Source organism: Eulemur rufifrons, chromosome 7 (genome assembly GCF_041146395.1).
Source record: "Eulemur rufifrons isolate Redbay chromosome 7, OSU_ERuf_1, whole genome shotgun sequence".
Taxonomy (NCBI): Eukaryota; Metazoa; Chordata; class Mammalia; order Primates; family Lemuridae; genus Eulemur; species Eulemur rufifrons.
The window spans coordinates 252,919,547-252,945,238 of NC_090989.1; the positions used below are offsets into that span (position 1 = coordinate 252,919,547).

General features: G+C 44.3%; 1 protein-coding gene across 10 annotated transcripts; it reads left to right on the plus strand.

Annotated features, from left to right (window-relative positions):
- Positions 1-25,692, plus strand: CLTA (clathrin light chain A). 10 transcript variants are annotated; one of them, XM_069476590.1, is made up of 7 exons: positions 1-351; positions 8,330-8,367; positions 9,677-9,794; positions 14,192-14,303; positions 18,844-18,897; positions 20,160-20,195; positions 21,143-25,692. In XM_069476590.1, the coding sequence occupies exons 1-7, from the start codon at positions 135-137 to the stop codon at positions 21,312-21,314; spliced, it is 747 nt and encodes a 248-aa protein (XP_069332691.1). In that variant the 5' UTR covers positions 1-134; the 3' UTR covers positions 21,315-25,692. The 10 variants fall into 10 exon arrangements, with proteins under 10 accessions (XP_069332691.1, XP_069332692.1, XP_069332693.1 ...); XM_069476591.1 differs by lacking the exon at positions 20,160-20,195; XM_069476592.1 differs by lacking the exon at positions 18,844-18,897.

Below are 25,692 nucleotides of genomic sequence, written 5' to 3' on the forward strand. Positions count from 1 at the left end.
CCGCCTTCCCCTTCTCCCTCCTCCCGCTTGCCCTCCGATCGCAGTCGCCACTACAGCGGCGGCCGCCGGGCGTGGTGTCGGTGGATCGATTGGTTTGTCTTAACGTTGGTGTCGGTGCCGTTGAATTGCCCGCCATGGCTGACCTAGATCCGTTCGGTGCCCCGGCCGGCGCCCCCGGCGGCCCCGCACTGGGGAACGGGGTGGCCGGTGCCGGCGAAGAAGACCCGGCCGCGGCCTTCTTGGCGCAGCAGGAGAGCGAGATTGCGGGCATCGAGAACGACGAGGCCTTCGCCATCCTGGACGGCGGCTCCCCAGGGCCCCAGCCGCACGGCGAGCCGCCGGGGGGTCCCGGTGAGAGTGCGGGCGCGTTTGGGGCGAGAGGACTTGTCTGGAAACTCGGGCCAGAGTGGGTCCGGGAGCTTCTGTGTGACTCTTGTTCCTTGCTGAAATTAGGTTAGGGAGTGGTGCAAAGAGGAAACGAGACCCCGGCCCAGTCATGCAGAAACCTAGGTTTGAGAAGCTTGCTCAGTTCTGAGTGTGTTTGAGTGCTCCTGGGCGTGTGCGGAGCGAGAAAGCAAAGAAAATAAGGTGACAGTCTCGGGAGCCCGAAAAAGCATGTTCAATTCAGCAACTTTTCATTAAGCACTTGCTGTGCCTTAAGTCTGGCCTTTTGAGGTAGCCGCATTGGCGCAGTGTGTCCAGACTTACAGACAAGTCTGAGCCCAGCACAGGTGCAGTTACTAGGAAATAAGGGCAGAAAAAATAGAAATAGTAGTATAGCTTTTAAGACATACAAAAAAATGGCAGTGCAGTTCAACATTTAAGCACTTACGGTGTACAGAGAGTTGAGTTACGGGGAGGAAAGGAGTGAGTAGGGAACTCAAGAAGGGCTAGCCTCGGAGAAGGAAGCTCCGGCCAAGAGGGTAAGAGTTTTACCATTGTTGAGCATATTACAACTAGGACTTCTGGAGCTCTCCTTCGCTGGGAACAGCCTTGGTAGGCAGTATTGCCTAAGCAGAACCCAAGATTGGCCTGGGCCAATCAGGGAGGGATGAAGAGGTGAATGAATAGAAAACGTAGTGTGGCCTTTTTCAGACAAACTGAAGTACAAAATAGAGGTAGAGTGACATTTTGACCTTTGAATGTCTTACCTGTGTATGATGCTTAGGATTGTGGTGTGGGAGGAAAGGATGAGTGGAAAAGAGCTATTCATTAGTATAGGGAAGCAGGAAATTTAGCTAGAAGAAATGAGACGTGCCTTTTCATTTACTTAAGAAATTCCAACTAAAGGAGAATAGGGCACTATTGTGGCAAATAGGAGTGATCTATACTACCCTAAACTCAAACCTTAAAGAGGCCGGGCAGGTAACATAAATGAGAGAAACAGGCTGGGCGTGAGATATTAGAAGTGTTGGAGATTGAGGGTTTGGTGCACTAAAGTAGCACTCTGTGTAAAGGCTTTCAGACCCAGAAATCTCAAATTACTATACCAGCCGGGCAGAACCTCTTTGGGGAGAGTAGTGCTGCTAGATTGCAGCCTCAGAGTTTTTATGGTATGCTATGCTGCCTCCTAACTATGTCAGTCCCCCAATAAGAACTTACATGAGAACGTGCAATATACCTGAATGTGCAATTTATAGCAAGTAGGTTGGACTGGATATGAAGTTGGTCTTAAGTGATTAGGGAATAAAAAATTTACTTTTTAGATCCTTAGTTTACCTCCCTCATTTATTAAAAGACAAAACTGAATCCTAGAGAGGAGTGACTTGCATAAGAAAAAAGGATGAGTACAGATGAGCTTAGTCTGTACTACATTGTGTTGCAGTTGTTTTAGCAGGGAGGGGTCGTGGGATCAGAGAAAGGCAATTGTGGCTGTCCTGGGTAGGACAGAATTGGGAGAAGCAGGACTCAAGACCAGTATTTAGAATACTGTTACTGTTGCTTACTGTTGTATCCCTGTCACCTAGCAGGATGTCTGGCACATAGTAGATGCTCACATGCTTGACAAAGAAATGGGCAAAAATGTCAGTTCTGAGGGTCCTGTATAGAGCTGGCAGATCTTGGTGATGGGCAGTTTGGGAAGGTAAAAAGAATAGAGTTGGATACGCAAGTCTTTTGTGCATCAGGCCTTCATTCAGCAAAGGGAAGGAAAGGGATGATTGCTGACTTAGTTCCTAAGAAGGACTTAGTGAACTAAGCATTTAGTGACTTAAAACCAGATCCCTGACAGTGTAGCTGAGGTTGGTAATAGTGCAGTGGTCAGCACTTCCTTTGGGGATTAGAGAACTATTAATAATTGGAAACTTTCTTTTTTTTTTTTTTCTTTTTTTAAAGAAATGCTCAATAGTTAAGATTTTGTGTTATACTGCACTGCTTGAATGTGAGTTTAGCTTTGTCATCTCAAGCAATTTATGTAGCTACAACTGCCCAGCCTCAGTTTTCTCCTCTGTAAAAGGTGCATAATAAATGCCTCACAACATTTTTAGGATTAATTTAAAGAATATCTGTAAAGTGCTTACTAATATAAGTGTCCAGTAAATTCCAGCTACTGTTACTCCTTGGAGGTGGGGAAGAGAAAGGACTTACAATGCCTGTAGGCCTTGAGGTGTACTGAGGAAATGGAGAGATTTTAGGTGGGAGCTCTGTTTCTGATGTGTTACACAGAGATACAGGCAGTAGGCTGTAACAGATTGATGACAGAGGAAAATATCTAAACTCGCCCCAATCTTGGGAAAAACTCCCATGGAGTATGGGCACCAGCAAAAATCAGAGGGGTTAGGACTGAGCCTTGGGTAACTCCCTCAGTTGTTAGGAGATCTAGAGAAGAGACATACGTTTAGAGGCAGAAAGTAATCGGCTGGGTAAAGTTGACTTGAAGGATATTGAGGAAGACCAGGTGATCGATCAAGAAGGAGGCAGTACATGTAGAACTGTTGAAAAGCCCTCAATCAGGAAAGGCTGGAGGGGGAGGAGAAAAGGAGGGGCGATTAAGGCACTATGGAGAAAGTACCCCAAGGAGGCACTATTTATTATATTTTTGACAAGTAATTTCTTGGAGGAGAAAAAAGCAGAGAGGTAGATGAATTAAAGGGAAGCTTTCTAGAGAAGGAGAGTAAATTTTATTGGTAGCAGTAGTAGAGAGAAGTTTAGGGAAATCTCACTTGTGATATTTAATCATACTGCACATTTACTGTGTTTCAGGTACTCTACTGTGTACTTTTAGATCTCTGCAGGTTAAGTGGTAGTGTCATATTTCACATGAGAACTGATCACTGTGGAAGTTAAGTAATATTCCTAAGATAGCAAGCTATTAAGTCGCTCAAGTGGGATTCAAACATAAGTCTGCTTGAATTCAAATGTTTCAGGAACATGGGAAGTTGAAGTTGGGTTTGGGACAGAAAGTCTTTAACCTTTGGAAACTTACTCTGGCCCTTGTTTCTGTCTGGAATGCCTGAGATGCCTTAGAAAGTTTCTTTCTGGAACATTGGGTTGCTTAGCTTAGTTGTCCTAGTAAGTCAAGGGCCTAGATGTCCTTTCTGCATGTTTTTATAGTAACAGACTATCCTTTGACTTGGGCCAATTGTGGATTCATAGAAGAATGTCAGTACGATAGTACAGTAATACAGAGCTCAAAGCACATGCCAGTGGGCCTGGATGAGTCTTCAGACCTAAAGGACAGGCAGCATGTGATTTTGAAGAAGGTTTGGGATGAGGATTGCTTCTAGTTTTGTGTATGAAATAGCAATCAAAGTGTCTCCTATTGAAAATGGCCCTGGGAGCTGGAATATATTAACTGGATAGTTGATATGTTAACTGTAATATATTAATCATCATGTGGGTTAGGTCATCCTAGCCATTGTAGGCTCTAGGATTTAAAAGTATCTCACTTTTTTTTTTTTTTTTTTGAGACAGGGTCTCACTTTGGTCACCCTGGTTAGAATGCAATGGATCGTAGTTCACTGCAACCTCAAACTCCTGGGTTCAAGCTATCTTTCTGCCCCAACCTCCTAAGTAGCTGGGACTACAGGTGTGTGCCACCTCGCCTGGCTAATTTTTCTATTTTTTGTAGAGATGGGGTTTCGCTCTTGTTCAGGCTGGTCTCAAACTCCTGGCCTCAAGCAATCCTCCCACCTCAGCCTTCTAAAGTGCTAGTATTACATGAGCCACTGAGCGCAGTGTCATTCTTTTCTATCTTACACAAAAGTAAAATTCTAGGTGGGCTAAAGAGAGGTATTTCTATTTGTTTTTTTTGTTTTTTTTTTTTTTTTGAGACAGAGTCTCACTTTGTTGCCCAGGCTAGAGTGAGTGCCGTGGCGTCAGCCTAGCTCACAGCAACCTCAAACTCCTGAGCTCAAGGGATCCTGCTGTCTCAGCCTCCCGAGTAGCTGGGACTACAGGCATGCACCACCATGCCCAGCTAATTTTTTCTATATATATATTTAGCTGTCCATATAATTTCTTTCTATTTTTAGTAGAGATGGGGTCTCGCTCTTGCTCAGGCTGGTCTCGAACTCCTGAGCTCAAACGATCCGCCCACCTCGGCCTCCCAGAGTGCTAGGATTACAGGCGTGAGCCACCGCGCCCGGCCAAGAGGTATTTCTAAAATAACCAGAAGAAAAGTGAATATCTACTTCATAGTAGGAAGAGCCTTCAGCATAAAAACAGATGCAGAAGTCATAAAGGAAAAGTGGATAGTGTCTACATACAAGTTAAGTAGTTCGTTCTAGGCGTTAAATACCGTAAACCAAAGTAAAAGATAGTATGGGAGAAATATTTGCAATATGAGAGGACTGTTAATGTAGAGAGAATACTTAGAGACTGAAAGAAAGATAGCAGAAAATAGGCAAAACTCAGTTCAGTAAAGAAGAAAATCAAATGTCAAACAGGTAATTACCTGACAGGAAGTAAGATTGGCACAACAAAGCCACCATGAGTTTTTTTCTGCTATCAAATTAGCAAAAATTAAAAAACATGATAAAGCACAGACTCTAGTATCTAAGAAATGGGGCACTCGTGCTGCTGATAGGAATGTAAACTGGCAGACCAATAGGGGCAAGTGGTTGGTGTTTTAGAAGCCTTTAAAATATATATCCTGTGACCCAGCCATTCTATATGAAGGAATTTATTATAGAGGAACAACTGAATATGTCCCCAAATCCTCTTACTAATTTTTTGATAAAGTTCATATTTCCAAAACTTGATAAAATGTTTAAAAATTATGTGGATAGTTGGCATCTGACTTAAAATAGTAAAGGGCCACTGACAAAATCTATAAGAAACTCATAGGATTATGAAACAATTATGAAAGTTAAGGAAAGTATGAGAAATATGTTGAAATAATCAAGATATATACAAACCAACGGTTGAAACATGGGTGAACACTGAGGCGCGTTGCTAAGTGCCTAGATCATGTGATGCGTATTCATGTGTCAGATTAACCCATGATCTTTCCTCTGGCATCGTGGCTTGCTCAGGTATAGCACCACTTTTTAAAGGCTGATTATCTCATAATTCATGGATTTAATATTTTCCTCACATTATCTTAAACATAAAAAATAAATTTAAATGAGAAAATGTTGTCATTAAGTATCTGCCCCTTCAGAAACACCTACTCACCGCTCATGGAACTCTCCACAAATTGTAAGGTCATTTGTGAAGTGCTGCTACATAGAGGTTTGTTTCAAGGATTAAAACTTAATGTATATGAAGTGTTGAGAACATTGTACCTGGCATACCGGGAGCAATAAGTAGTAGTAGGTGTTTTTATGCGAAAAAAGTGGAAAAGTTAGTGATATCAATGAATGGATTACTAAAAAGCCTATGTTGGGGGAGTCTGGTTTGGTGAAAGAAGTTTTGTATATATGCATTAGAGAAACCAAAAAGTTAGAAACCAACGGGCAGAGTGGTGGAATTACATGGCATTTTTTTCTGTTTCCATTTTCCTTTTTTTTAAAAACAGTGCATGTGTTGGTATCAGGGAGAGCATGGTGGGGAAATGATCTACAAAAGCTTTCAATAGTCCCGAAGCCAAGGGGAAAGGAATTAGGAGAAGCAAGAGGACCAGAAGAATGGATGAAATATTAGGGTTGGTTTGTGGCAAATCAGTTTTGTTTTCTTTTTGTTTTTTTAGAGACAGGGTCTGGCTCTTTTGCCTGGGCTAGAGTACAGTGGTGCGATCACAGCTGTACTCACTGTAACCTCAAGCTCATGGGCTTAAGTGATCCTCTCATCTCAGCCTCCCGAGTAGTGGGGGCTACAGGTGTGCCACCACACCCAGCTAATTTTTTTTTTTTTTTTTTTTTTTAGAGACAGAGTCTTACTATGTTCCCCAGACTGGTCTTGAATTCCTGGACTTAAGCGGTCGTCCCGCCTTGGTCTCCTGAGTAACTACTGGGACTACAGGCATGTGCTACTGTACCCAATGAGGATTGATTTGGAACTAGGTGGTTCAAATTGGATTTGATTAGTTAGGAATGTAAAAAGCCAGAGGAGTGGTTTGGCAAAATGTTTGCCAGTTCGGAAGGAAAAGAAGGCTGAGAACACCCTGCCCCTAGCCTCTAGGAAAGCCACGGTGTTTACATATACCCTTGGAGGGCCGTGTAGTGGTGGGCCACACCAACTGCTTGCCATACTTTCTACTGCCTGGGTTTCTTGTATCTTTTAGGTTCATCTTTTCTTTCTCCCATCCCATGCAATAAGGCAGTCATTGAAGTTTGAAAAAATTTGGATAAAATAATAAAAGCCCTACCCCGTAGGTAGTAAATGTGGTCAACCAACAGATAATAGAATAGGGAGGTGGAAGCTAAGTTTTTATGGTGGCTGCACTGAGGCTTTCTGAATAGGGCAGAGCAGGTACTCCAGAGGGACAGTGTGCAGCCCTGTCAGACCGCCTCGTAGTGAGGCCTGTTGGGGCAGGGCGGGGGCTAGAAACGCGTACTTATTGGGACCAATCAAGTAACTGAATTAGTAAGACACAGAATGGCTTTTTTGTTTTTGTTTTTTTCCCCAAAAAATCAGTGGGGCTAGTGGGAACTGGCAAATTGACCAGAGCATGCTCTGCCTAAAAGGCTGCCCACCATTCCAGACAGCTACTGCCAGTTCAGGAATACAGGCTCAATACTGTCAGCTCTTCTCTCTGCCTACCCTCCACCCCAGTGCCACAGGAACCCTGGAAATCCTGATTTTTTTTTTGAAATTTCCAGACTTAGTACTATATTTTCAAATGAAATATGTTTGACCTGTGGACCACTATTTTGTACTGTATGGGAAGAAGATATGTGGGTCTTACTTAGAAAAACATTTTTCATGTTTTTGAGGTGGATTTTCTCATTTAGCTCATGAGTAGTTAATTGTGCCCCAAAGACAGGATCGTATAATGTGTCATACTTTCAGTTTTTGTAACTTACACGTTTGAAAGCACTGATTTAATTTGGCATGTTCAAATCTTAGCTGTTTTGGACTAGTCCCAAGTGGACTAGAAAAATTAACAGGTAGTCTCAACCGTAGACCCTTCTGTGCCAAACCTGTTGGAGCCATAGGATGGAGAGTCCTGAGCCCAAAGAAAGCACCTTGGTTTGAAACAAAGCTGCACACCTCTGCTCACTGGAGATGACTCCCGGCCACACTTTCCCTATGCCTTCCCTGGAACTTTCATAGAGAAACATTGTTGCTCTGTGAGACTCTTCTGCCAGGCTTCCATTTGTCATCTCTCTAAGCTAGAAAATAAAATCTCAAAAGCTTTGGAGTTGGGAGCTTGGGGACAGATTTGTCCACATTTATGGTGAAGTCACTTGTGATTTGTATATAACACATCTTAGTTTCGTTAAATAGAAAGTTGTTGTGTCTTGGCCGGGCGTGGTGGCTCACGCCTGTAATCCCAGCACTCTGGGAGGCCGAGGTGGGCGGATCGTTTGAGCTCAGGAGTTCGAGACCAGCCTGAGCAAGAGCGAGACCCCATCTCTACTAAAAAATAGAAAGAAATTATATGGACAGCTAAAAATATATATAGAAAAAATTAGCCGGGCATGGTGGCTCATGCCTGTAGTCCCAGCTACTTGGGAGGCTGAGACAGGAGGATCGCTTGAGCTCAGGAGTTTGAGGTTGCTGTGAGCTGGGCTGACGCCACGGCACTCACTCTAGCCTGGGCAACAGAGTGAGACTCTGTCTCAAAAAAAAAAAAAAGAAAGTTGTTGTGTCTAGTACCTATCACAGGGATAGCATTTAGTAGCTCATGTTGCCTGCAGCATACAGTACTGTATTACATTTTATAACCCTTTGGCCCAGCATTTGACCAGCCCTGACTGAAAGATTGAAATCTTATGTCTTGCAGATGCTGTTGATGGAGTGATGAATGGTGAATACTACCAGGTATGGAGTACTGTGATTATGTTGAATGCCAGTGGTCGATACTCTTCCTTTCCTGGGATTTGAATTGACTGGCCTAGAAAGAGACCCCAGGCCCTTGACTTTCCTGGATGTATTAGTAGCTGGTATGTTACCTGTCAAAGTAGAAGAATTTAAAGAGAGGTGGCATTGATAGAGCACTCTTTTAAAATGTTAATGACCTGGCCCTTGTGAAAATCACCTCTGTTCTCAAGAAATGACCCTTCATAATGATGACAATGTGCCATGCACTGTGTTAAGCACTGTAATAAGTTAGTTACTAATACTTTCAATAATTCTCCTTCCATCTTTGTTTATAGTCTGGATACGTTAACCTGGTAGTATTCCCTAGTTCAAGAGGTAGAATTAATTCTCTAAAGATTAACTTTTTTTTTTGGAGACAGAGTCTCACTCTATCTAGAGGGCAGTGGCATTATCACAGCTCACTGCAACCTCAAACTCCTGGGCTCAAGCAATTCTCCTGCCTCAGCCTCCTGAGCAGCTTGGGACTACAGGCACGCGACACTACGTCTGGCTAGTTTTTTCTGTATTTTTTGTAGAGGTGGTAGTGTCTTCCTCTTGCTCAGGCTGGTCTCAAACTCCTGGCCTCAAGTGATCCTCCCACCTCGGCCTCCCAGAGTGCTAGGATTACAGGCATGAGCCACAGAGTCTGGCCTAAAGATTAACATTTATATAAGTCTCTCAATTTGTTTATTAGCTTCCAGATCTTACCCTCTGTAAAGAAGACCCACCCCCACCCCTTGTCACTCGTATTTGCCTGCCTTTATCCTCTCCCTGGTGTAAACTATACATTTTCTTTTGTATTTCCTTTCTTAGAATTCACTGTATTTTGATTAAGCAATATTAATTGACCTTTTTTCTACATGGTATAATAGCATTTAGAAGTCTTGGGTTCTAGGCCTTGGCTTTGCTATGTACTGCTTACCTTTTTTACTTTGAAAATATCACATAATCTCTGTGTAAAGTGAGGAAACAGACTGATAACGTTGTTTCCTAATAAGTCCACCCCTGCCACAACTTTCCTACCTCCTACTCATGTCCCGTTTATTAACAGGTAGGGTGACAACTACTCTGTCTCCTTCATGGGATTGTAAAGATTAAGTGCAGTAATGTTGAAAGCTCCATGCACGGTGGTGGTGGTGTTTTTAAGGTAATCCTTTAACATTTTACACAACCACCAGTGTTGTTAGAACCAGGGGTGCTAACTTGGATGACTCGCATTTCAGGAAGGAATTTTGGGTACTGATAAAGCACAATTGTATTTTATGTTAAGGAGAGTAATGGTCCAACAGACAGTTACGCAGCTATTTCACAAGTGGATCGATTGCAGTCAGAGCCTGAAAGTATCCGTAAATGGAGAGAAGAGCAAACGGAACGCTTGGAAGCCCTTGGTAAGGAATCCCTTTCTGTCTCGGGTGTCGGTTTTCAGTTGACCTAGACTCTAGTTTTATCCCTTTTTAACTTTAATTAGCCAGTGTCCTTGTCTGGTCTTTGGGAAGATAACGTTCTCAGCCTGAAGTTCATAAGGCCACCCACACAGAAGTGCCTGATCACAGGCCATTGAGTGAGGAGTAGGGTAACCCCCAGAGCCAGCAAGTGCATTCTCTCCTCCTGTGGGAAGAGCCCTGGACTTGGAGTGAAAAACTGGCTTTAAGACCCAGCCTTAAACTTACCAGCTGTGGGCACTTGGTTGCTCAAACCTTTCAGAGTCTTGTGTCATCATCTGTGAAGGAAGATCAATGTTACTGACTTCAAGAGCAGGCTGAGGTGATATTTTGAGAGTGCTTTGTAAACGTGAAGGTTTCAAGCTTCACATATCCATGTGAGAGACTTAAAGACCATTTTTCATTTGAAGTCTGAATTTAATGTAACACTTAAGAAGAAAATGTGAGACATGTTAGGAAACCTGTACAATTTGTTTTCTTACCTTAATCTCCCTGTAAGGTAAGTTTTATACTGTTATGGGGGAGGAATGTGGGGATCGTAGGTAGAATAAGTATTTGAAATACACATCTAAGAAGTAGTAGGGTCAGAATTTCAGCTTCAGTTTGCCTTGCTCCAGAGTCCATCCCCATCCCTGTCAGCCACATTGCTTTCTAAATGCACTTGGTGTTCATGGCAGGCCACACCCAAGGTCAGCACCAGCCAGCCTGGCCTTTGGTAAAGAGATTTGTACATGGAGTGTCACCTGTCGGTTCAAGATCAGGGGAGACTTGGTGTCTGTACGTGGTGAGTTGAAGAAGTATGGCCGAGTGTGATGATGTAATCCACACTGTGTTTTTCTCAGTTTTTTTAATTAAAATTTCGAACACAGAACAATTTAAAGAGGAAAATAAACATGTGCACTCCCTATTTAATGATTAATATTTTGCCACATTGGGTTATCTTTATATGTATGAAGCATGTATATATGTATATGTTTTATACATACATACACATAATTTCTTTGGCTGATCTACTTTAAGATACAGACATCACATACTTCGTGTCTAAATATTTCATTATACATTTCCTGGAAATACTGACGTTGTCCTGTGTAACCACAGTGGTAACAGTATTACTCCCTCTTGAGAACCATTGGACTAGTGAAAACATGAGTCCCTGTTTTTCAGATAGGGTAAGTGACACCCAGAAATAGGAAGGGACTTGACCCAAATAACACAGCCAGTTAATGCGAAATCTTTTATCTCGGTGGTCCAATTTTGGTGGCTTTCAGAACAAAGAGCACACTGTGTTTGAACCTTTATGGCACTATCCAATAGTAATTTCTTTGGAGGAAATATTCTGTACCTTTGCTGACCAGGATGGTAGCCACTAGCCACACGTGACTATTAAGTACTTGAAATGTGGCTAGTGTGACTGAGAAGCCGAATTTTAAATTTTCTTTAATTTTAATAAATTTAAATGTAAGTAGCCACAGGTAGCTACTGTATTGGATAGAGCAGCTTTAGGAAGATGAAAATAGGTCTTCACGGTGCTAGCAGCCTTGGTCCTTGCTTGTTCTTTGGGGATCTCTTTTGAGTAGGCTTAGAGGCAAGACTTAGCTGGTGTTAGTACTGCTAGAATATTCTTCATGTTACTGAACCCAGTTTTACGTTTTCTCTTTCCTCAGGGTTTGGGAAAGTTTGTCTTCTCCCTAGAGCAAGTAGGCTTTGGTGTCAGGAAAACTTCATTTTCTTTTTCAGTTATCAAATCGGGTACTTTGGGACTACTCCAAGAGGTGTTGTTTTCTTAACTCAAGATGCCTTCTTGAGGGACATTAAACATTTGGCCTTGCATTCCAATTGAACTGAATTTACTTGCTTCATGAACAAGGTGTTTCTTCAGTTTCCCCTTTTTTCCTTACAGGAACTAGGAGAAAAAGCATGAGATGCTAAAAATAGAGAACTGGTGTCAGTGGTTTTCAGCTTAGCTGCTGGCTACATTCTCAAATTTTCTTTTCTATGAACAAGGATGGCCAGAGAAAAAAGTACCTGTCAGTGTGCCTTGCTCTGTAAGAGGACACTGCGTCTTCTTCTGAGGGGAAGAATTCTAAATTCTTATTGCCAGTGGCACATCCTAAATCTGAAAAGGCAGAAGACAATTTAAATGTACTGTTTTATGTAGTAATGACAGTCTGTATAGATGGTTACAATTTTTATTTAAATTTTTCAGAGATAAATTCTCCTGTTTTGTTCCTGATATATATACAGAATTTTAAATGATTATTAGAATATATTGAAAGAAAATACTGTCCCATGAAAAGTTAATTTTTTGGAAGTATTTTCACCACGTTTCAAATGAGGTATTGTCCACATGGCGCCATCAGCCCGTAGCATCTCTCATTGCAACATAGCCTGCTCCATTCCACACATACACCTAATGCCATGGACAGACACGTCAGTGTAGAGTCATCAATGGAAAATCTGAGTAAAAAGATTTTCCTTCTGAATGATAGGTCACCTTCCAACAAGTTAGATAACAAAGTGAAACGTTCTTTATAATCTGAAACTTTGGGGGAGCTTTTAACTGCTTTTAGACTATTTCTTATAATTACAGACACAGCCATCTGCAGGTTACTACAAGACATTTTTTGCAAAGGCCCTAAAAATGCCCAAGAATGCTTCATTTGATCCCTTCAAGTAGTTATTTGACACCACCACTGCTTTCTATTCTTCTCAAAGACACTAATTACAGGTTGGGCTCTTGGCCTGTACTTTGAAAACTCTGTCCAGGTCACCTTCTAGTCATATCTTGTGATTAATTCTAGGCTTGCCTCCCTTTCTGTCCCCCTGGAGGCAGCATAACGAGGTAAGGGAAGTTAAGCCTAGAGTCAGACCTGGGTTTGAATCTTGGCTCTGCCACTTACTGTAGCCTTTAGGAAGTTCACTTAGACTTTCCGAGCTTTAGTTTTTCTCACTACTGAAAATGGAATCAGAGTTTACCTTCTTGGGATTGTTGTAAAGATTAAATGAGACGTCTATAAGATGCCTGCCAGACAGGACATCCTTAAGAACATGTTTAAAGTGACAGATCAGGTTAACTTCAGGTGTCAGCTGCACCGGTAACTGATGTGTATTTCTTTACCTCTTACTCTCTACCGACGTATGTCTCTTCAGTTCAGTGTCTTAGGGGAAACTGCATTTAGTGCTCAGAAACTTTATATTTGAGAATCCAATCTGCCAAACCTGCTAGGTGTGCATTTTCTTGCTCTCGTTTCTAGAATCTTTTGGTTAACTGTTAATGACGCCATACTCCTACCCCCTGCAGTTCTCTCTGTTGGAGTTTATTTGGTAACTCTGTGCTGGCTCTGCCACAGATTCACTCTGCCATCTTGGTAGGAGTAGATGTTTTGTGATCCTCTCCAACTCTAATATTCTATATCGTACCATTCTCTAGTTCCTGAATCATCTCTACCTGTGGCAGCTTTCCTAGTAGCTCCGTGCTTCATAGAAGCACTTTTATCTTAGTTATAAGAGTGCCACCTTGTGTTTTTAAAACCATTAATTGTCAAACTTGGGATATGGACTATAGTTTGTAAGACGAGTTAAAAGCTTATTTATAATAATATCTCACCCGGAACTATTATTGGCAGCATTAATAAAGAATCATCTATAATTGATTTTTCCCCAGTTGGTACCCAAAAGGCTTTTTTCTATTAAAAGTCAGTATTTCCACACTCTTCCTTCCGTCTGCCAAAAGCAAGACAAAACAAAATCAGTAACTCACTAAGGTGTCAGTGGACTGAAATAAGACCAGGACTAGGATCGCTGAGATTAGAGTTGGTTGTACAAACAGGGGAAATAGAATTTTTTTTTTTTTTTGAGACAGAGTCTCACTTTGTAGCCCAGGCTAGAGTGAGTGCCATGGCGTCAGCCTAGCTCACAGCAACCTCAAACTCCTGGGCTCAAGCAATCCTCCTGCCTCAGCCTCCCGAGTAGCTGGGACTACAGGCATGCGCCACTATGCCCGGCTAATTTTTTTCTATATATATATATATTTAGTTGTCCGTATAATTTCTTTCTATTTTTAGTAGAGATGAGGTCTCGCTCTTGCTCAGGCTGGTCTCGAACTCCTGACCTTGAGCGATCCACCCGCCTCGGCCTCCCAGAGTGCTAGGATTACAGGCGTGAGCCACGGTGCCCAGCCGGAAATAGAATTTTCTCTCCTCCTCCCCACCCTTCTCCCCCGACGTGCACAAGTACCCTCACCCACTGTAAGTTCAATAAGACCAAAAGAAATGGATGAAACAAACTTAAGTTTGTGCTTTGTCTCATTGCTGTTGTCTTTCTTTTCCCTCCCTTCAAAGATGCCAACTCTCGGAAGCAAGAAGCAGAGTGGAAAGAAAAAGCAATCAAGGAGCTAGAGGAGTGGTATGCGAGACAGGACGAGCAGCTACAGAAAACAAAAGCAAACAACAGGTCAGTCTGCACAGTTCTGGCACAGCTTGTTTTCCCAAACTGAATCAAATCCGTCTTTTAGCATCCAGTCTAGGTTCTTGGTTGCTGCCTCCTTAAGTATGAAATGTCTTTGCAGTTTTTGAAGAAAGTGCTTGAAGCACAGTGGCTGAAGTCTCTTGGGTCTTGTGGTGTAATTCAGCCTGTCATGTAGCCAGCCCGGTTGTAGTGAATTTAGCTCTTTAACGAAGAGCTTGGTTAATATTCGTCATCTGCAATGGTATGATTCCGCCAAAGGAAAAGTTACTTCACGGATTGAGTTTAAGCTTTAAAAAATGGAACCCTGGAACGAAAGGGCAGTTTCATGAATATACCAGGATCTCATTACTTTGGAGATGATTATAGACTTGGTCACACTGCATCCCCTAAATACAGCCCTGCCCTCTGAAAGCCACTTCTCGAAGGAGTCCGTTAGCAGGAAAATGTGCTTTGTAATCAGGCAGCCAAGGGTGTTCCAACATAGTGACTGTGGAATTGAGGGTTCTCTGGGTACTTAGCTGTGCCTAAGAAAATCTTGAATTGGCTTCTTAAAAATGCTCTTTTCAGAATATATTTTACTCACTGACAGTTAAGTAGTTGTAGGGAGAAAACACATTCATTCTCATATCACTACTATCCGGTAGCTGTGGTTTTTCAGTGCTCTGCACTTCTTGGAAGTAGCTTAGAGAGGCATATGCAGTATTGCTTCCCTCGGGGTAGGCAGATTGGCTTTCTTTCCTCTGCTGGGTTCCGAGCCCAACTTTCACTGAATAGTCTACTCACTTCAGTATGAAAACAGGCCAGACCAGGCCTGGGGATATTTTTAATTTTCAAGGTAGAGCCTTAGGTTCCTATATTCAGAGGCAGGAAGGAGGTTGGGTTAAGTGCCCTTGTCTGTGGTAGCTCTATGAGCCAGAAATCTGCCAGGAAAGAGGGAGCTAACCACTTTGCCAGCCAGCCGATGCCAGTGTGGGGCAGCTGTGACAGAACAGTGGGACCCTTTCATCCAGCAGCCACTCAGATCCTTGTGTGCTTTTGGTCATCCTTGGTTCTGTCAGCTGCCCCTCAGATGCCAGGCTTGGGTCTCTGTCCTGGCCATCTGCCTCTAGGGGGTGTACTTTCGAGGGGTGCCTGTTGGGTTTCATTTGAAGTTCTGTGGCGAGTATGGTGGGGACTGCTCTCCAGTCTTCTCGTTGAGTCGCCAGTGGTGATGGTTGCCATCGGCTACACGGTGCTTCTGTTGAGCTTGTGGTCGGTACGAAGTGCTGACACGTCCAGGCTCCTGTATCCTGTGCTCACTTAAGATGATTTTCCCACAGCTGCAAGTTCAAATCAGTAAAGAAAGATAAGTGGGTGCTGTGCGCAAGCACCATGGAGGCCCTGGCTGCTGCCCCGGCATTGAATCTGCTCTGAAGTCCTTGGCAGAACCATGCTGACCTTCCCTGTACGGGGTCCCTGATGCTTCAGCAGTTTCACACACAGGTTGTCAAACTAAAATAAGAAATATGTTGGGAACAGGCTTTCCATTGCAGAAATTTTTCAAGCTAATTTTGCTGAACTTACCTGTCTGTATACAGAATCAGTTGTCCTGGGAGAGAGTGATCACACCTGTTATTAGGAGCTCAGTCTTAAAGGCTTAGTCCCTCCAGGTGTTGAGTTAGGGCCTTGGTACCTTTCTTTACTTGGAATTGTAGAATGTTGGGTTGGCAGCTGGCTGGTCTCATAGGTGAACCTCTCAAGTTCCAGGGAGAAGGGAGTTACCCACCACTCAGCTGAGAATGTAGAGCTGTTCAGAAACCAGGTCACTTGCCCTGTGGAAACCTTGCAGCACAGGGTTTACCCGGAGTGCATAAAGCTAGTGGCACGCTGGCCACTGCCACCAGGGTTCTAGGACAGAAGGGATGGTTTTTATACTTCATTCCAGTGATTCTTCAGTGGATGGAGGTGGGAGCCATTTTAGAGTCGCTCTGTAGGACTTCGTCCAGTGGCATTTACTGTCGCCTGGGGGTTTTGATATTGCTGACTACTCCCCATCCACATGTGACTCATAAACTTTAGACTCTAAAGGAATAGGTCCCACAAAAAGTGATTCATTTTCCTCTTTGTTGATCTACAAATAAATAAATAATTTTAGAAAAGAAAATGGGGGGCTTAGTTTAAGCAAGTGTCATTCTCCCTGGGTGACTCCTGCAGCGGTGGGATGTTAAAGAACTGCAGAAATTAGGCAGAAAGGCGGAGAAATTGGAAAGAGGAGACTCAGGGACAGAAAGGGCTCCCAGTTAATCGTGAGCGTGTCCTCGGGCCTCCTGCCTTTAAGCTGCCCTCACCCAAGCAGTCCCAGATCATGAGGAGCACGGCCATGCCACGCACCGTGCTGGGGGTTGGCGTGCAGCAGCCAGACGTGGCCCTTGCCCTGCAGAATCTGTGGTCTGTTGTCCCCAGACGGCATCTGCCTCCTTTTATCACAAGTCAGGGCCTAAATGTCACTGCACAAGAGCCACGAATTATTAAGTGATGGCTGTGGAAAAGAATTTGCTTTTCATAGGAGTCTGCCAGGACAGTGACTGACGCCTACAGCTGGATGAGTTCACTCACCAAGAACAACCACAGAGCATTTCCTCCTGTTACAGGTGGCCTTTGTGCTGAGACTTTTCAGCTCTGTCAAGGCCTGAAAAAGTCTAGGGAATCCCTGATTCTCTGCGATGGCAAACATTTCCACGCCCACTTTGAGGCTGTTTACAGGATTAAGCTCTGCATTGTATTTAGGCCTCCCGACCGAGTCCTGTGGTGGGACATCCTCCTCCTTCCCTCTCCCAGGCTTCCCTGGCCCCCTCCTGCCTTGGCTGAGGATTGCTGCTTCAGGTCCCCTTCTGCTGGGCCAAGAACAAACAGGTGGAGGGCCGAGAGCTGCCTGTGCCTGGTGTGTGTAATTTTCTGTTTGTTCTGGGCCCTTCGCCCTGATGGGGTGGGAGTTGGTGGGGGAGCTGTGCTTGTCACTGCAGAGCTCTGTAGCCTGAGGGCTGGCTGCAGGAGCCTGACATTCAAGCTGTTGTCATCTTAGTGAGGCCTTGACAGGGGGCATCAAACCTTCCAGTAGAGGCAAGCTGGAGTTGAAATTGATTAGGTTCAGCCCTTTGTGTGAACTGAAAGGATTATGGTTTACAAGCCGGCTGGCCTTGCCTTTCCCTCCCACCCACTCTGCCCACAAGCAACTCTGTTTTCCTGCTGAGTCACTTTGAGTTACAATCAGCCTGCTCTTTTTTGCTTTCTTTAAATTCCCATAAAACACCTCCTATATATAAACCAAAATGGGAAAGAAGAAGGGTATGTGTGAGTTTAAAAATAAACTGAAATTGAAATTACTAGAATTTGCCTTCAAGTAAATATGTGAGCTTAGGTTAATGACCAGGGATGATTACCCATGAAAAATGTTGTTTCTACTTGCCCATCCCAAACCCACCCAGCAAAGGACGGGGTAAGACTCCCCGAGGGAGGTTCCCTCCAGGGAACCACAGCCACAGTGGACAAGTATGGGCTGGCTGGGTCCAGGGATTCATCCTGAGGCAACAGAAAGAGAGCCAGCCTGTCCCCTGCTGTGTAAATTTCCCCACTGAGTATACCCCATTCTCCTTGTCCCAGAGCCCTGCCATGCCAGTGATGTTCTGAATTCTTGGCTGCACCTTGTCAAAACCAAATAAGTCTGGCATCGAAATATTCAGCAACTGCACCAACAGACAGCCTTATTCAGGGACACACAAGCCGGTGCCAGAGCCAGGCCCCTAGTCTAGCATTCTTCCCACCAGCCCACGTGTCTCCAGCTGCTTTTTTCTCTAAGGTGAGGATTTTGAAATGACCATATGTGTCTGCAGGATACTGAAATTTACCCCACCCATCCAGTGTGGAGAAGCAGTAGTTGGATGATCCAAGATAAAACTGGCTGTGGGCCCTAGCGCATCTGGTGTCTGGCAGCATTCCTGCCCAGTGACGGTTACTGAGGCAGGCAGGAGGGCGGCGTGGCCTCCTGAGCATACACCAGCTGGGAAGAAGCATCCGTGCACAGTGAAAAGAACCCTGGGCTTGGAGCCGGGCTGCCTCGGCTGTGAGTTCTGAATGCTGCCATGGTGGCATTCATCTCTGAGCCTCAGTTACCTCATCTGTAAAGTGGGGGTGAGAATACCCAGTGTTGGAGGTTGTTACAGTTGAGGATTGGGTCACCATAATGTGTGTGAAAGGGCTTAACCTATTGCTGGGTGCTTAACACATGCTTCTTGTCGCTGGGGAAGCCAAAGGGGTGATGTTGGCAGCACTCACTCTCGTGGAAGATCCCCGTGCCCGGAGGCCAGCGGGAACCAGGTCTGCCGGAGTCGCCAGCGCTGGACGTCTCACGGGGGTTAGGATGGAGCCTTGGAAGCAGCTCCCCAGAGCACAGTCGTACCTCTATTGTGGATTTTAGATGTTTCTGCTTCTCAATGTTCTCTCTTTTTTCCTGCCTGCTTGCCTGCCTTTGGGACCTCTTGCTGTCTAGGGTGGCAGATGAAGCTTTCTACAAACAACCCTTCGCTGACGTGATTGGTTATGTGTATGTTGCAAAACTAATTCTTTTTCTTGTTTTGATTCTTTCTACTTTTTGTTTAGAGTTAACGCTCCTTTTTTGTCACAAGTTGCTTTGCTTTTCAAATTATTTCAAATCGGCACCATGGGGCTGCCTAAGAGCTGATGAGCTGGGGGATAGTCGGTGGGGATCTTGCAGAGTCACGACTCCCTGTGCCCTCTGGTTGCCATTTTTCATATTGGGGGTTTCGGAGGGAAGAAAGCTGACTCCCTTTCAAAAAGTGAGTCATTTGTGATCTCGTTTGGGAAGGGTTTGGGGCTGGGGGGACTCTGACTTCTTGCAGTTGCTGCCATCACTGCTGCTACCGATGCTTGCCTGCCCCAGGTGGGAAGGAGACGTCTCCCCACCTGGGAGCAGGTGACAGTCCTACGAGGTTAGGAGCCAGTGAGCAGCAGCACCTTGCATTGCCAGAGTCAGAGCTGTGGGGGCAGCATTTTCTCTATACTCGGTTCCTTCAAAGAATATGGGGTTGGTTGCCTCTCACTCAGGCAGAAGAGTCCGGAGCAGAGAGGCTTGTCTCCAATGGGTGTCTGTGATTGTTTCTCTGCAGTCTTGCATGTCAGAAGTTGCTATTTAGTGGCTGGCTTCTGATGCCCTGTTCCCCACCCTAGCACAGAGAGGCCCTGGCTTTGAGGTCACGGTAGCCAAAGCTGCCTCATATGAGCCACTGGGGCTCCCCTTCCTCCCAAAACGCTGCATCTTCTCTGGGGGAAAAATTTTTTTTGAGGATTTCTATAATCAAAGCCATTTTTGCTAAGACTTGGGAACAGTTCTCATTGTTTCCTCCTTAAAAATCAGGTCCAGCTTTTTATATAAGGGAGGTGAGGGTGTAGGAGGAGAGATACCTCTGCAAGCTGGGCGACACCCCGAGGTCTGTGGAACCTCTTAGGGCCTGTGCCCTTGAGCTGTTTGTCCCGTTAGAAGTCAGAACTGGGTTTCCTGGGCCCCCAGATGCATTTGCAATGAGACTTGTGAAATGCTGGACTTACAGGTGGTGTTTGATTTGATTTCTGCACATTCTCTCTGGAGTAGAAATGGAGACTGGAAAGGTCGAGTCTGGTTTTGCTGGGCAGCAGGGTGGCCAGCAAAGCCAGCTGCACGTCCCCAAGCACAGATAGAGTGGCAAGGGCATGTCTAGCTTACTGACCATCTGCATTGAGCTCATTCTCATTTTCTATATCTGACCTAAAGTTTCTCTCCTTGTTTCTTTTCTTCTTTTCACCTTTAAGCACAAACATAAACCATCCTTGCTACAGCCTAGAACAGTTAAGTAAACCTTTCTCACTGCCCCTAACTGTGTGTGCCATGAAATCGCAGTGTTGTGGTGGCTCTGGGCTTCAGCGGTGTTTGCCACGGCCATCCCTGTGATAGTGCCACCCCTGCGTCCCCACAGACCAGTCATCTCCATCGCTTTTGCTTTGCCCGTGATGCTTGTCGGAGTAGATGAGTAGAGTGTGTCTTCCCGCCTCTTACCGCTGTCCTTTCAGGCTGTAGCTCCCACCAGTTAGTTCCCAGCTGGGGGTGGGCTGACCTTGATGTGAAAGAATGTTGGAGCAACATCCTGCCTAAAAGCAACTAACATTGGCTCTCCTGCCAGTGTGCCCTGAGTGGCCCAAGGCACCTGGCTGGAGGGAAAATAGCAAACTTTTGGCTGAACTGGAGAATGTCTTAACAAACCCTCGTCCAGAATGGCTTTAGTCTCTAGTGCCTGCTAGCATGGGAGCTTTGTCTTGAATTCCTTTTGATCTGCCCTGTTTCTCTCCAGCCTTAGGAATAAATCTAGAAGCTATTGTGCAATGACCTGTGGGCTTTTTAGAAGTCTCTAAATTTCCTTGAAACTCAGTACAGCCCAGCACAAACTACTCAAGTTCTTGACCAGCCTGCTGCTTTGCTCTTGTTAATAAAAGCAATGCAAAGCTGGCTGAGGACTTGCTTTTCTAATGCTCTGTAGGAGCAGAGGCAGCCAGACAGTGAGCCCTGAACCAAACACCTGTATTCCAACATTTTACACAGCAGTCTGGGCACCCTGTGCCTAGGAGAGCTGGCCACATGTCTGCTCAAGTCTGACCTGGGCCAGGGGCTGTTACTCGTGGGAAAACCAGAATACCACTAAGTCAGGCACAAAGAGGCAGTCGCTTATGTAGCAAGGCAGCCACCAGGTTGCTCAGAGGGGGTTCTACATGAAACCAACGTATTTTGTTGTTGCTTCCAGGGCAGCAGAAGAAGCCTTTGTAAACGACATTGATGAGTCGTCCCCAGGCACTGAGTGGGAACGAGTGGCCCGGCTGTGTGACTTTAACCCCAAGTCCAGCAAGCAGGCCAAAGATGTCTCCCGCATGCGCTCAGTCCTCATCTCCCTCAAGCAGGCTCCCCTGGTGCACTGAAGAGCCACCCTGTGGAAACACTACGTCTGCGATATCTTAATCCTACTCAGTGAAGCTGTTCACAGTAATTGGATTAATTATGTTGAGTTCTTTTGGACCAAACCTTTTGTCTTTAGAGTTGATCATTGTTTGTGATTGCATGTTTCCTTCAACTGTGTTCTCCCTGGCATTCAGAGAGGAGGGGGAGGAGGAAGAGAAGGGGAGGGAAGCCTCCCAGCCGTAGCCTCAACCTGTGCTTTTGTGCATTACTCTGAGAATAAATTTCTGTTTCAAACAACGTAGATGAAGCTTCTTTACTAAACTCAAGATGTGCTACAGTTTGGAGTGAGTTAGGGAAGTATATTTCAACAGGAGTCAGGCTGGGGTATGTAGAGTGAAATAAGACCCTGACTCCTTTGGATTTGGCCAGGAAACCTGAGTTGGGATGGCGCTGTGTGCCGCTAGCCCTGTTCCTCTTGATTCCGTAGCACGTCAGTCTACCACCCCAAGCACTGGTTCATATTTCTGTTATCAAGTCTTTCCTCTAGACCTGTGCTGTCCAATACAGTATTCACCAGGCACATTTAAATAATTAAAAATACATTTCTAGCCCTAGTCATACTCACTTGTGATTAGGTGGCATCTGAATTGGACAGTGCAGATTATAGAACATTTCCATCACAGAAAGCTCTACTGGACCGTGCTGATGTACACAACAGGTGCTTCCAGGAGACTTTGCTCTGTTTAGACACCAAGACATTTGTTACCTGCCCTCAGAACTTGGCATAGCACCTGGCACATTTTAGGTGATGTTCCAAGCAATTAATACAGCCGTATCTCAGTAATTGTCTGCTTATAAGTCATCTGATATTTCCAAGTTGGAGATTGTGGTAAACTCCTGTAATACCCTGCTCAGGATGGGTGTTAAGCCTTGCTGTTGCCAAGAAGGAAAGTCCTTCCATCTGTGAACATCTACAGAAAAAGGAAAAAAAAGCAAAAGTCCACCATATCTCCCATGCTAATTATGTTTGGATGGGAGAGGAACTGTCATTACTTTACCTCCTGCCTCCCCCCCCTTTCCAAGCTTGTTAGTTGGGCTTTCTTTGATCTGGCCCACATTTCTGGCCTCTGCTCATTCCTCCCCTATAGCCACCTCTGATCAAGCGCTCACTCACTGTTGTTCACAGACCTGTTGTAACTGGGAGTTGCTAATGCCACTCAAAATGTCAGAATCAAATTTAAGAACTAATTCATGGCCAGGCATAGTGGCTTATGCCTGTAATCAACCCCATCATTTTGGGAGGCCAAGGTGGGAGGATTGCTTGAGACCAGGAGTTCAAGACTGGCCTGAGCAAGACCCCTTCTCTACCAAAAACAGAAAAATTAGCCGAGCATGGTGGTGTATGACTGTAGTCCCAGTTGTTCAGGAGGCTGAGGAGGATCACTGGAACCCAGGAATTCGGAGGTTGAGGGAGGTATGGTGATGCCATTGTACTCTAGCCTGGGTGACAGAGCAAGACCCTGTCTCAAAAAAAAAAAAAAAAAAAAAGCCATCTCCACAATGCCTCCCCTTACTCCCCCGAAGTTATCTTGGTGCCACCATCTGGACCAGTCTCAGCTCCCACACTAGATGGGCTTCTCAAAGTGGCTATGGCAGTTTTAAAATGTCAAGAAAATCTGTGACATTCTCCAGATCAAGAAGTGACTAATTAATTTAACAAAAGTGATACTGTGTGACTTTGAAGGCTAGGTCATTAAAGGCAATGTAGTTTGGTTTGTTGGACCAGACACACTAGCTGGTAACCCTGAGCCACCCAATAAAGCTCTACCACCCCGAAGCCACCATGCTGTGAGGAGGCCCAGACTAGTCCACATTGAGACCCTGTAACTACATGCAGAGAGAGGCCTGGCCAGCCAGCCTGCTATTCCAGCTTCAGCCACTAACTAGAAGTGTACAACACCCTGGGCTAGAACTGCCTTTCCCAAATTCCTGACCCACAGAAGCTGGGAGAGATAAAACAATTACTGTTGTTTTAAGATCTAAGTTTTGAGGTGGTTTGTTACATAGCAATAGTAATTTGGGATTATTTATGAAGGAACTAGTCCAGGGATTCAGTGGGTGCTCAGTGTTTACTTTAAAACTTCTTTCTTGGGGCCACTTTGCTTTTTATGTCAAATTTTAAATGTTATATAACAGTGCTTTCTATTAATAGGCTTTTTTTAAGGGTAAGAATAATAATAGATGACTTAAGGAAGTTGCACAACCTTCAAAAAGTAAGCAGTGGAACAACTTTAAATCTCTTCTGGGAAGGGAAATGCTTTTAGCTAGTGAGTTAAGAAGAACAAAACAAAATACAACAGTGTTAGAATTTCAACAAGGAAATGTGTTTATTTTTCTTTATAATTTGGCTCAGAACAGTAACATAAAAATATTTACATTAAATTAACGTGATTATTTAGCCATATGTAATAATTTATGTTGAAATATATTAGCCTTTCCATGAACTCAATAAAAACAAAGATTTGGTTTTCGATTCAGTACCATCTTTTCAAATATTTGGTATGAAACTTGGTAGCTGTGCAATTGTTTGGTACACAGAACGGTTATATAGATTTCACCAAGAAACAACTGATGCCCCTTCACGGTATACCATCTCGCCCCAGACACGGAGGTGGAGCAGCTGAGCTTCCTTCCCAGGAATCACCATGGAATGTTTGAACAATAACCAGGCCCTGGAGATTATTTAAGGGCTGGTAGAGTTCTAGGAATCTGCCAGCCTACCTTTTTCACATTAACCCACCAGAAGGAAGTAGTTCAAATGCAATATTGATTCCTTCAGCTTATTTTATATGTTAACACTGAAACAATATGTTGTAGAAACCTTCATTTTCCCAAAATAAAAAACAATCTGAAAAATATATGCATATGCTTTTTTAGATCAGCTAAAAGTACCCATAAAAACCTGTCACTAGATTAAATACTGCAAAATTTCCATAGCAGAGAGGAATATTTGATTAAGTTCACAGTTGAGAGATAGGATCAAGAACACATGGAGTCATTTGCAAATCAGATATTAAAGCTTTGGGTGGCCTAGAGTAAATTAGAATATATTAGCATTTTGAAAGGGTTTTGTTGTTTTTTTTTATTTAAGATAGAATCTCGCTCTGTCGCCCTGGGTAGAGTGCAGTGGCATTGTCGTAGCTCACTGCAACCTCAGACTCCTGGGCTCAAGCAATCATTCTGTCTTGGCCTCCCAAGTAGCAGGGACTACAGGTACGCACCACCGCACCCAGCTAGTTTTTCTTTTTTTTTGAGACACAGTCTCACTCTGTTGCCTGGGCTGGAGTGCCATGGTGTCAGCCTAGCTCACAGCAACCTCAAACTCCTGGGCTCAAGCAATCCTCCTGCCTCAGCCTCCCGAATAGCTGGGACTACAGGCATGCGCCACCATGCCTGGCTAATTTTTCTATATATATTTTTTTAGCTGTCTAGCTAATTTCTTTCTCTTTTTAGTAGAGACGAGGTCTCGCTCTTGCTCAGGCTGGTCTCAAACTGCTGAGCTCAAGCAATCCTCCCTCCTCGGCCTCCCAGAGTGCTAGGATTACAGGCGTGAGCCACCACGCCTGGCCTTGAAAATGTTTTTAAATGAGAGGTGGTAGGTCTTGGCAGAAAAAACACAGAAGAACCTGGGATCAAAGCCTCTCTATTAAAACTCAGTAGTCCCATAGCTTTAAGTATGTCACTTAAACACACGAAGTCTTATAAAATAGGAATTAAAACACCTACCTCACAAGTTGAGAGAATTGAGGACAATGTATATGAAGCACCTAGTTCAGAGCCTGGCACACTGTAGGCACTTAAATGGTGGCAGTCAGTATTTCTTCCAGTTGTAAGTAATAGCCAGAACTTTGGCTTTTGTATTTTGACACCACTGAAAGCACACATTATTTAGCCAGAATCCAGACTCTCAGATCTGTGCTCTAGTTATAACACATACAAACACTGCCTTAAACACTGTAACAGTGTTTAATTCAACGTAACAGGAAAAGCTATCGAACGGAGAGGTGTCTGCTGGTCAGTAGCAAAGATCCTTTTGGGACAGTTAATCTCCTTTCAGAGGCTGTAAGTCCTAGTGGCTTCTGAGCTGTCCTTAAGAAGATAAGGACAAGGTCACTAAGGCCATTGTAATTCAGATCCCTGGTCTAAAGTCTCTTACAAGTTCTGCTAGCGTAATAACAAAACATCTTCCAACAAATGACATTTGGGGGCCACAGATATGTCCAATGTCTTGATTGTAGTGATGGTTTCTCTGGTATATACATATGTCAAAGCTTATCAAATTGTATACTTTTAAAAATACCCCAATAAAACTCATCAAAATAAAAGTGTACTTAAGCC

Bases quoted from the DNA above. Each gene is read 5' to 3' on its own strand.
- CLTA (XM_069476590.1), top strand. From the start codon at position 135: ATGGCTGACCTAGATCCGTTCGGTGCCCCGGCCGGCGCCCCCGGCGGC. The intron at 8,368-9,676 runs GTATGGAGTACT...TTTTATGTTAAG, and splicing joins TGAATGGTGAATACTACCAG to GAGAGTAATGGTCCAACAGA. The intron at 18,898-20,159 runs GTATGTTGCAAA...TTCACCTTTAAG, and splicing joins GCTGACGTGATTGGTTATGT to CACAAACATAAACCATCCTT.